The sequence below is a fragment of the Oncorhynchus keta genome, chromosome 14, assembly GCF_023373465.1.
Source record: "Oncorhynchus keta strain PuntledgeMale-10-30-2019 chromosome 14, Oket_V2, whole genome shotgun sequence".
Taxonomy (NCBI): Eukaryota; Metazoa; Chordata; class Actinopteri; order Salmoniformes; family Salmonidae; genus Oncorhynchus; species Oncorhynchus keta.
In genome coordinates this window covers 41,829,936-41,841,521 of record NC_068434.1, presented here as the reverse complement: position 1 = coordinate 41,841,521, position 11,586 = coordinate 41,829,936, and the positions used below count along the sequence as shown (strand labels likewise).

General features: G+C 42.2%; 1 protein-coding gene across 1 annotated transcript; it reads left to right on the top strand.

Moving 5' to 3' along the window:
• The first annotated feature begins 4,835 nt into the window (after positions 1-4,835).
• Positions 4,836-10,361, top strand: LOC118394090 (uncharacterized). The gene is made up of 8 exons (XM_035787345.2): positions 4,836-4,940; positions 5,187-5,354; positions 5,869-6,054; positions 7,742-7,902; positions 8,097-8,256; positions 8,473-8,598; positions 9,154-9,241; positions 9,428-10,361. The coding sequence occupies exons 1-8, from the start codon at positions 4,836-4,838 to the stop codon at positions 9,556-9,558; spliced, it is 1,125 nt and encodes a 374-aa protein (XP_035643238.1). The 3' UTR covers positions 9,559-10,361.
• The last annotated feature ends 1,225 nt before the right edge of the window (positions 10,362-11,586 follow it).

Sequence of the window (11,586 nt, the reverse complement as noted above, 5' to 3'; positions counted from 1 at the left end):
GCAAGCCTCCCCCCTTTTCCCCCAAACATAAAGATGGTCATTATGGCCAAACAGTTCTATTTTTCCGCATGTGCAGTTGCAAACTGTAGTCTGGCTTTTTTATTTTTGATGGTGGTTTTGGAGCAGTGGCTTCTTCCTTGCTGAGCGGCCTTTCAGGTTATGTCGATATAGGACTCGTTTCACTGTGGATATAGATACTTTTGTACGTTCATCTCTAGGAGACAGAATGCGTCTCCTTCCTGAGCGATATGATGGCTACGTGGTCCCAATAATACTTGTGTACTATTGTTTGTACAGATGAACGTGGTACCTTCAGGCGTTTGGAAATTGCTCCAAAGGATGAACCAGACTTGTAGAGATCGACAATTTTTTTCTGAGGTCTTGGCTGATTTCTTTTTATGTCCTAACCACCTTGCCAAAACTATAGTTTGTTAACAAGAAATGTGTGTTGTGGTTGAAAAACAAGTTTTAATGACTCCAACCTAAGTGTATGCAAACTTCCGACTTCAACTGTATTATACCATAATAAACTGAGTCCCATCCTTACAAACTCACCTGCACATACACAGTGAGAGCACTTCTCTAAATATGCTGCTGTTTGCACAGACCCAACATGCTGTTGATCAAAACCCTATTGTAGCGAATTCGGGGGTAGCCTCTTGGTGTCGGGTTAAGGTCGCTACACTATTTATAATTTCTCAGCCGTTACGTTTAGGTTAGGTTGTATTATGATCAAGGTCATTGCATTTACATTTCATTCAGAATACTGTGGTTGCATCGTGAAACGATATGAACTAAATCCAGATGATCATGGTCACGCAAGCATATCCGTGCATCTTTATACTCCCTTATTTCAGTTGCCATATGTGCCTTTCACATTTCTGGTTTTTACAGAACAGCTCCGTTTTTTTGACTGACTGATTGATAGTGATTTTGATTTGATTGCATATTTCCTTATGGGTTGCAAAACAATCAAAACAATCATATTGTATAGTATTGTGACGTTATTGTTGTTCAGAGTGTATGTATGTCCTCATCACTTTATGTACTGGATTAGTAAATGTTATCAGTTATAACTGGTTAACTCTGACAGCCCTGGTTATCACTTTAAGGAATGTAGCAGAAGTATTGTTATTTGCATTGTTAGGAGGAAACTTGAGCGCCGTATTAGCAGGGATGTGTCAGTGATTCCATACTGTATGTGTTTATTCTAGTCAGGGTTATGGAATATCTGTGGTACACTACTAAGAAGAAAAGGTGGAGGAGTATCAGAAAATAGATCGTACTTTGATAGTATTTTATTGACACGCTTCCCACTGAGCTCACCCTGGTTGAATCAACAATATGTCCACGCAATTTCAATGAACTTGTATTGAAACGACTTGGAATAGAGGTTGAATTGACGTCTGTGGCCAGTGGGTTTAGTCTTTTATGATTTGAAAACCGATTTAAAATAATAATGACTTGATTATGAATTCATTACATTATGAATTAATTACTGGTTGACTGAATGGGCGACCTAATATTCTTCTTCAAATAACTGTTAACTCCTTTTTTGTCTACTGCAATTCAGCTTTTAGCTGCGATTGTGTACAAGGCAGACTAACTAATAATAAAACCTTGATATATTAGTGACAAAAACGAGTTAACAATCAATGTCGACCGATAGGCTGTTACTCTGTTTAAAGCCTTTCACTATGTTATGCTTTCGGTAACCTCGTCCTCATGCTATTGCGCATTTGGGAAAAGGTGTCTGGGAACGAGATTATGCTGTCAGTAGCCTATTTAGTATTCATGTGTGAGATATGTAATGAGTAATAAATTGCACTGACTTCTACTTATCCTTATTCCTATTAGTGCTCAAGTTTTAGTCACATGCTGATAAATAATACAATTTAAAGATAGGATACTGTTTCCTTTACATTACTACCTCACGTGCCGGAAGTAATAAGACGTATCTATGTTTTATTATGACGTCGAAATAGAATTATATCAATCCATGACACGGTTCTTCTATGCGTGCCAAAAATATATTGAAAAGCGCCGATAAAACAAAAATGCATATTACAGCGAAAGGCAGGACAGTATGCAGTCGGCGGATACAAAGGCAAAGATACTGACTCTGCAAGAGCAGCGGCTCTGCGTACAACAATTAGGTAAAGTCATAGCTAGTTAAGTCCACCGGTATTTCGAAAAGTTCTATAAAGGACACGTTTAGTGTACATATAATTAAGAATTAGTGATGTAATATTCCACAGTGAAAATATAAAAGGCTTACTCTACTAGTCGTGAAGTCCTATCACAAACCACTGTTGTCGATATACTGTGTATATATACAGTACCCGTCAAAAGAATGGACACACCTACTCATTCAATGGTTTTTCTTTATTTTACTATTTTCTACATTTGTAGAATAGTAATGAAGACATCAAAACTATGAAATAACACATATGGAATCATGTAGTAACCTAAAAAAGTGTTAAACAAATCTAAATATATTTTATACTTGAGATTCTTCAAAGTAGCACCCTTTGCCTTGATGACAGCTTTGCACACTCTTGGTATTCTCTCAACCAGCTTCATGAGGTAGTAACCATGAATGCATTTCTTAAAAGTTCATTTGTGGAATTTCTTTCCTTCTTAATGCATTTGATCCGATCAGTTGAACCAATACTTTAACTATAATTTTGCCAAGTCGGTTAGGACATCTACCTTTTGCTCGACACAAGTGATTTTGTGGAGTGGTTGAAAAACGATTTTAAATGACTCCAACCTAAGTGTATGAAAAGTTCCGACTTCAACTGTATATATATATATATATATGTGTATGTATGTATGTATGTATGTATATGTATATATGTGTGTATATATATGTATATGTGTATATATATTTATGTATATATATATATATATACATACATATGTATATATATATATATATACATACATATGTATATATATGTATATGTATATATGTGTGTATATATATGTATATGTGTATATATATTTATGTATATATATATATATATACATACATATGTATATATATTATATGTATATATGTGTGTATATATATGTATATGTGTATATATATTTATGTATATATGTATATATATGTATATATAAATGTATGTATGTATATATATATATTACAGTTGAATATATATATATACACATATATATTACATATATATACACATATCATTAATGTGATTTTAATTAAAAATCCTACAATGTGATTTTCCAGATTTTTTTTTCTCATTTTGTCTGTCATAGTTGAAGTGTACCTATGATGAAAATTACAGGCCTCTCTCATATTTTTAAGTGGGAGAACTTGCACAATTGGTGGCTGACTAAATACTTTTTTGCCCCACTGTATATATGTATATGAGAGAGAATGGCTATCAGTCACACCTTGACATAATTGTATTGCAGAATATATGACACATAAAATGTACTATGTTGCCCATGAAATGCTCTATAGATTGCAGTGATTGTATTTATCACCCCTCTTGTGTATGTTGTTTGATATCCACCTGGTTTCAGAGCTGCAGACCCAGGCAGAGTACCATGCTGCAAAGGAGATCTTAGAGAATGATCAGAACGCTCCACAAGGTAGATGCACCCTGGGCAGGTCACTGCCCAAGCCTGGACCATCAAAGGAGGTAGGCCTACATAACTTGAGCTCAGGCAGAGAGAGAGGTGGCAAGCTTGTAGTAACCCGTGCATAGACAATATTAGCTTTGTGAAGGCATCTAATTTTTTTAATAGCCCAGTTGTACATGTCAACTTGTATATAATATGCCAGCGTGTGTGTGTGTGTGTGTGTGTGTGTGTGTGTGTGTGTGTGTGTGTGTGTGTGTGTGTGTGTGTGTGTGTGTGTGTGTGTGTGGGTGTAGAGTGTTGTGGAGCGGGAGAAGTGTCGACAGTGTAGTCTGATAGAGCAGCACAACAGGCTGAGGTTTGCTGTCAGGGCCAAGGAGTCACAGATGCTGGAGATGGAGCCGGACATGAAGGTCCTGGAGCTGGACTCCATATTGGATGATGACGAGCAGCACTACGACCAGGTGACACTATATAGGGGACAGGGTGCCATTTGCAAGATCCCCTTTAAAGAGCTAGCATCTCACAGACTCAATTGTTCCCAAAAACCTACTGTGGAAGAAAGCAGTGTGAACTTTCAGAACCATGGACAGCACCACACACAGTTTTGACTGCTTAGTGGAGTTAGTGTGAGAATGGCCCTGTCCATGGTGCTTAAAGTTGACATTGAGTGACCTTGACTTATTACAAGACTCAAGTGAATGATGTCTAGGATCTAGGATCCAAGCTTTTAAACTGCTCAGTCTCAGTCTCTAGATCCTAGACATCATGTTTAAGATTTTTCTTGTGTGTTGACGTTTCTGTTCTATTGTCCCCTGGTAGCGTGTGAGACAGCTGGAGAACAGCCTAGAAAAGATGACAATCAAAATCACAGAGGCTGAGAGGATCCAAAAAACCTACCTGCGAGTCTGCGACCACCTACATCGGGTGTGCCACACTTACACATTCACAGATATCAGCCCTTCTTAGTGGACATTAAATCGAATTAAATTGTCAACAGTGAATTCAAGTCTCCCTTGGGAGATATGCTGCAGTTAGTGTGACTATGCAGGACTGGCAGAGTTGTGTCTCAAATGGGACCCCGCTACTTTTGACAAGAGCCCTATGAGCCCTGGTCAAAAGTAGTGCACTATATAGGGAATATAATCCATTTGGAAAGCAGACAAATCTAGTTCCACTATGACCCGTGTTTGGGTCATTTGTTCCTGGTTCAGGAGGTGTGTGAGATGCCCATGGCTCTGGATCAGCTGCAGAACTCAGTGGTCAGCGGGCAGTCAGAGCTAGGAAAGGTGGCGCACATGTCTTACACCGCAGTGGCTGCAGTGGACTGCACTAAGGTAAGGCAAATCTGGGGGACCGTTAACTTTTAGCTCCCACTTGCCCATTGTGTGCTGTTTACTTGTAAGTGCTATCAATTTTATTACACACATTGGCTACATGTCTTTGTATGATTGGGAAGAAAATAAGAGAAAGAAGGTCAGGCTCATCTGAATACCAGCCATGACTCGTCATGAATTCCAGTATGTATTTTCCCACTACAATTGTATGACGTGTCTGTCTGTCTGTCTGTCTTTCGCCACCAGAGTCAGCTGGTTCACGTGGAGAGGCAGCTAATGGTGGAACGCAGAATGATGGAGAAAGAGTTGACTGGAAGGAGGGGAGCGAAAGAGAAGGAGGTGGAGGGTCGGCTGGAGAGAGAGAGGGAGGGAGAGCGACGGAGCAGCAGAGTAGCTCAGAAGTTGAAAGAGCAGGTGAGAGAGAGACTGAGGGGGAGCTGGAGGGAGAGACAGAGGGTGAGATGGAGGAAGAGAGAAATAGGGAGGGAAAGGGAAGGAGATGGATGGGCCTGTGTGGAACAGAGAAACAAAGAGAGAGAGAGAGACAAATAAAGAGTGAGAGGGATGGACCTGTGGGAAACAGCGAGAGAACAGGAGAATGTCAGAAAAGATTGAAAGTGAACATGTTAGTCAAGAGGGACACTTAAATGCCTATTGCAGTCAGTGAGTGTTGTTGTTTTATAGGGTTGGAGAGGGTCGGCTACCAGAGAAGGACTGGCTGAAGATACAGCCCCTATCAGAGGTATTACATCAGATGATCTTACACCACAGACACTTATGTATTAAAATAAATACAGTAAATATCAGTTCACCGATGTCCAAATAGTACTCTATCTTGAAGACAGTAGTATTCTGAATCATACATAACTTTGCATGAGCAAAGGCAATATGTAATGATATCCATACTCATCGTGTTGCCGGTTTTCAGGAGCTTACATTGTATTTCCCCATGTTCTGCATTAGGATTGATGCTGAAATTATGTATGCCTGTGTTCTGTTCTCCCCCTGCAGCCCAGCAGACCGTCGCGGCCCCCATTACGACACAGTCCGTCTTCAAACTGCTGGAGGATATATTGATGCTCTGAGAGAAGCCCTCAGCTGCACTGATCTGCAGGTACGGTGGCCCACGTGGATCATTTAGCCCTACTATATACACAACTTGTAATAAGCACTCTAATAAGCGACGTGTTGCCTATCATTAATCTAACGTTTTAATATAAGCCACTGTTGCAAACAGCCCTTTGTTATTTCCCATGACACATTGATGTAGTTGTTTAATTTTGTTGAGTTATGTTGCAGTAATGTCTAACCACACTGGGGTGTTGTAGTTTTTATTAAATGTAATATATTGGAGCACTTACGGTAGGTTTGACATTACAGACAATACAAAGGTATTCAAACACACCCTCGGCCTGGTACCTGACCTGACAGTCTCGCTGAACAAAAAGCTCATCCGCACGTTGCCAGTGGTGGAAGAAGTACCCAACTGTCATACTTGAGTAAATGTAAAGATACCTTCATAGAAAATGATTCAAGTGAAAGTGAGTCACCGAGCAAAACACTACTTGAGTGAAAGTCTAAAAGTATTTGGTTTCAAATGTACTGAAGTATCAAAAGTCAATCTAATTGCTCAAATATACCGAAGTGTCAAAGTAAAAGTATAAACAATTTCACATTCCTTGTATTAAGCAAACTATTTTATTTATTTACCGGCAGCCAACACTCAGACATAATTTACAAACTAAGCATTTGTGTTTAGTGAGTCCTCCAGATCAGAGGCAGTAGGGATGACCAGGGATAGTCTCTTGCTAGGTGTGTGAATTGGACCATTTTCCTGTCTTGCTAAGCATTCAAAATGTAACGAGTACCTTTGGGTGTCGGGGAAAATGTTTGGAGTAAAAAGTCATTTTCTTTAACTGCATATATACACTGTGTACATAACATTAGGAGCATGTGCTCTATCCACGGCATAGACTGACTCAAATCAGGTTTATTTACAAAGCCCTTTTTACATCAGCAGATGTCACAAAGTGCTTATACAGAAACCCATCTTAAAACCCCAAACAGGAAGCAATGCAGATGTAGAAGCATACTGGCTAGGAAAAACTCCCTAGGAAGGCAGGAACCTAGGAAGAAAGCTAGAGAGGCACCAGGCTCTAAAAGGTGGCCAGTCCTCTTCTGGCTGTGCCGGGTAGAGATTATAAGAGTACATGGCCAAGCTGTTCAAGCGTTCATAGATAATCAAGGTGGTTATAGAGGGTGCAACAGGTCAGTACCTCAGGAGTAAATGTCAGTTGGGTTTTCATAGCTGACCAGGGGAATCCAGGTGAAAGCTATGATCCCTTATTGATGTCACATGTTAAATTCACTTCAATCAGTGTAGATGAAAGGGAGGATACAGGTTAAAGAAGGATTTTTAAGCCTTGAGACAATTGAGACATGGATTGTGTATTTGTGCCATTCAGTGGGGGAAAGTGCAAGACAAAAGATTTAAGTGCCTTTGAACTGGGTATGGTAGTAGATGCCAGGGTTTTACACGCTCAACAGTTTCCCGAGTGTATCAAGAATGATCCACCACCGACAGCACATCCAGCCAACTTGACACAACCGTGGGAAGCATTGGAGTCAACATGGGCCAGCATTCCTGTGGAAGGCTTTCGACACCTTGTAGAGTCCATGCCTCGATGAATTGAGTCTGTTCTGAGTGCAAAAGGGGGCTGCAACTCAATATTAGGAATACTGGTGCCGGTTGTCTCTCTGAGCTGAGTATGTGTCGTCTACCTTTCCACCTGTCTGTCTAGGAGCTGGAGACACGGCTGGCCTCTCAGAAGGCCACCAGGGAGCAGCTGCACACCCAGATAACCCAGTGTGAGGAGCTGGTCAGAAAGAGCATGGAGACCCTGGCTACCCTTGAGCTCCAGTACGCCCAACTCAAGTTCAGCGCCGGACCCGGTTCCGACAGGTACAGTCGAGCCACAGAAGAAAAAAAATACTTCTGTATCATCCATAGAAATAGAGGAGAAGATCTGAAGGTCCTTCAGATCTCAGGCCTCAGACCTTCTTCTCCAATGGGTTTTGCAAAAGGAGGCGAGTAGAGAGGGTATGCGAGGAATCGAGGAAACACAATTGAGATTCACCCTCTGTGTTTTTCTCAAGGTTTGAGCAGCTGAAGGAGGAAATGCAGGTGGAGCTTGAGCAGGAAGAGGATTGTTGCAGCCAATGGGAAGCCAAGCAGGGCAAGGCCCAATCTGTGCTGCATGGGGTGGAGCAGGGTGTCAACAACCTGTTCTTCAGGATTAGCTGTGTGCATGTCATGGTAGTCATTTTAGATGGACAGCTCAGTCTCATCTGGCCCTTTCGTGGTCACCAAGAAAAACAATCCCCTGGTCACCTATCAGCCAGAAAATGTGTTTGGGCATTCCTCAAGGCTCTGTTCTTGGACCACTACTGTTCTCATTATAGAAACTAGCCCTTGGTGATGTTATTCAGGAATAGAGAGGATTCTAAAGCAAGTGTTTTTATCTTGCTTTAGGACTCTCCCAGGCAGTTGGGGGATCTGGATGCCACCGAGAAGCTGAGGGAAATCGGTGTCCGTCTGCTCACACTGCAGACCACAGCTTCAGAGAAGACTGAGGAAAACACTGCCGACCATGAGAAGGTGACACTGGTTTCATTTCCTTCCTTAGCTCTGATTGTCCTCCCCTAGCTCTCATCTCTGTCTACCTCTTCTCTGAGTCCGAGTCTCTCAACTCTCCCCTCAAAGATCGAGTTCTCACTTTTTCTTTCTGGTCTCACCTCTGATACTGTGGTCTCAGTTCATTCTCATCCCTTATCCGTCTCCCCTTTCTCCCCTCTGGTCTCACCTCTTTGGTCTCACCCCTCTCCCCTGTTGTCTCACCATTCTCCCCTGTAGTCTCACCCCTTCCCCCTCTCCCCTGTGGTCTCACCCCTCTCCCCTGTGGTCTCACCCCTCTCCCATGTGGTCTCACCCCTCTCCCCTGTGGTCTCACCCCTCTCCCCTTTGTTCTTACCCCTGTGGTCTCACCCCTCTGCCCTCTGGTCTCACCCCTCTCCCCTGTGGTCTCACCCCTCTGGTCTCTCCCCTCTGGTCTCACCCCTCTGGTCTCTCCCCTCTGGTCTCACCCCTCTGGTCTGTCCCCTCTGGTCTCACCCCTCTGGTCTCACCCCTCTGGTCTCTTCCCTCTCACCTCAGGTGTGGAGCTTCCTGGAGCATAGCATCATGATGGAGCCCAGAAACTTCAAAAGGGCCAGCAGCCCAGTGTACAACAGCGTCTCAGAAGGTATGTTTTTTTTCTTGGATGTATTGTTCTGCATGGCTTTAAGTCCATTGTAAACAACAGCTTATTAACAGCTGGTATCCATTCCTGCATGTTTGCATAATGGCTGTTTAGTGCTTTGCTAATAGTGTTTTCTGGTTTGTTGTGTCTAATAGCTCCTCTATCACCTGCTCCCTTCTTCCGTCTCAGACACGTTCCAGTTCCGCAGTCTGGAGGAGGACTGCGCCCTGTCCCGCGAGGAGATCAAGCGTCGCAGTATCCATCTGATCGAGGCCCACCAACCCAAGAAGAAAGCCCCGAGGGGCACCAAGAAGAGCTAGAGGCATGTTTCAGAGAGAAGGACCAGACAGCCTGACAGCTGTGGCCCTCTACATCCTACAGGGAGTAAGGCTGAGGAATAATAAACAGACTCATAGTATGATTTTACTTTCTTTGTTGTCTACTTCATACCTGAGTTTCTTACTGCTATGTTAAGGATCAGGGAGATTAGAGTAAGGTCTAGTTAACACAAAGTTATGTTTTAACAATCTCTCCGCCCTCTCTGCAATTAGGTAACACTTGCATACTTTGACACAGCAATTCATAAAATACATCATCTGGGATATATTCAAACTGTGGAAAAACAGTGCGCTGGAGTGCGATTGCACCTCTCATAAACCATTGGGTGGTGGCACTAAGCAGAACATTCTGAAGTGTTGAGTGTGTAAGACGGAGAGGGGGATATGGAACCGTGGTTGAATATGAAAGGCAGAAGAATATGAAAGTGATGGAAGAATCTGGTGATGAGATGAACTAGGGAGAGTTGAAAGAAGTGGTCATCTTGCTTAATGGCTCGGTTTGATATTTCCTTTGTTTATAAGGCTATAAGGCTATAAACATACAGAACTAATGATTCCCCCTCAGGAATAAACACACAATACAAACAGAACTTTGATTAGATAGACAGTTATTTAGGTGAAATTGGATCAGAGAGATGGAGACATGGATTGGCATGTGACTGAGAACAAGAGGTCAATATAATACTGTAATTGGGTCAATGATGGAGTAGATCAATGTGAAACATAGAATCCGAAACTGGTTGAGGCAGATGATACAGCGACTAGGGAGCTTCTGTATCTGGAACTAACCAAACGAAGGCTGCATCCCAAATGGCACACCCTATTCTCTTTATAGTGCACTACAGTTGAAGTCAGAAGTTTACATACACCTTAGCCAAATATATTTACGCTCAGTTTTTCACAATTCTTGATTCAATCCTAGTAAAAAATGCCCTGTCTTAGGTCAGTTAGGATCACCACTTTATTTTAATAATGTGAAATGTCAGAATAGAATGTGTGTGTGTGTGTGTGTACTGTATATATAAACTCAGCAAAAAAAGAAACGTCCTCTCACTGTCAACTGCGTTTATTTTCAGCAAACTTAACATGTGTAAGAAATTTGTATGAACATAACAAGATTCAACAACTGAGACATAAACTGAACAAGTTCCACAGACATGTGACGAACAGAAATGGAATAATTTGTCCCTGAACAAAGGGGGGATCAAAATCAAAAGTAACAGTCAGAATCTGGTGTGGCCACCAGCTGCATTAAGTACTGCAGTGCTCCTCCTCCTCATGGACTGCACCAGATTTGCCCGTTCTTGCTGTGAGATGTTACCCCACTCTTCCATCAAGGCACCTGCAAGTTTCCGGACATTTCTTGGGGGCATGGCCCTAGCCCTCACCCTCTGATCCAACAGGTCCCAGACGTGCTCAATGGGATTGAGAGCCGGGCTCTTCGCTGGTCATGGCAGAACACTGACATTCCTGTCTTGCAGGAAATCACGCACAGAACGAGCAGTATGTGTCCCCCCCCTCTCCCCGGCCCTCTTTTTACGCTGCTGCTACTCTCTGTTTATCATATATGAATAGTCACTTTAACTATACATTCATGTACATACCCCCTCAATTGGGACGACCAACCAGTGCTCCCGCACATTGGCTAACCGGGGCTATCTGCATTGTGTCCCGCCACCCGCCAACCCCTCTTTTACACTATTGCTACTTTCTGTTCATCATGTATGCATAGTCACTTTAACCATATCTACATGTACATAATACCTCAATCAGCCATACTGTTTGTATGTAGCCTCACTACTGTATATAGCCTGTATTTTTATTGTTGTTTTATTTCTTTACCTACCCATTGTTCACCTAATACCTTTTCTGCACTATTGGTTAGAGCCTGTAAGTAAGCATTTCACTGTAAGTTCTACGCCTGTTGTATTCGGCGCAAGTGACAAATAAACTTCGATTTGATTTGTATGGCTGGTGGCATTGCCATGCTGGAGGGTCATGTCAGGATGA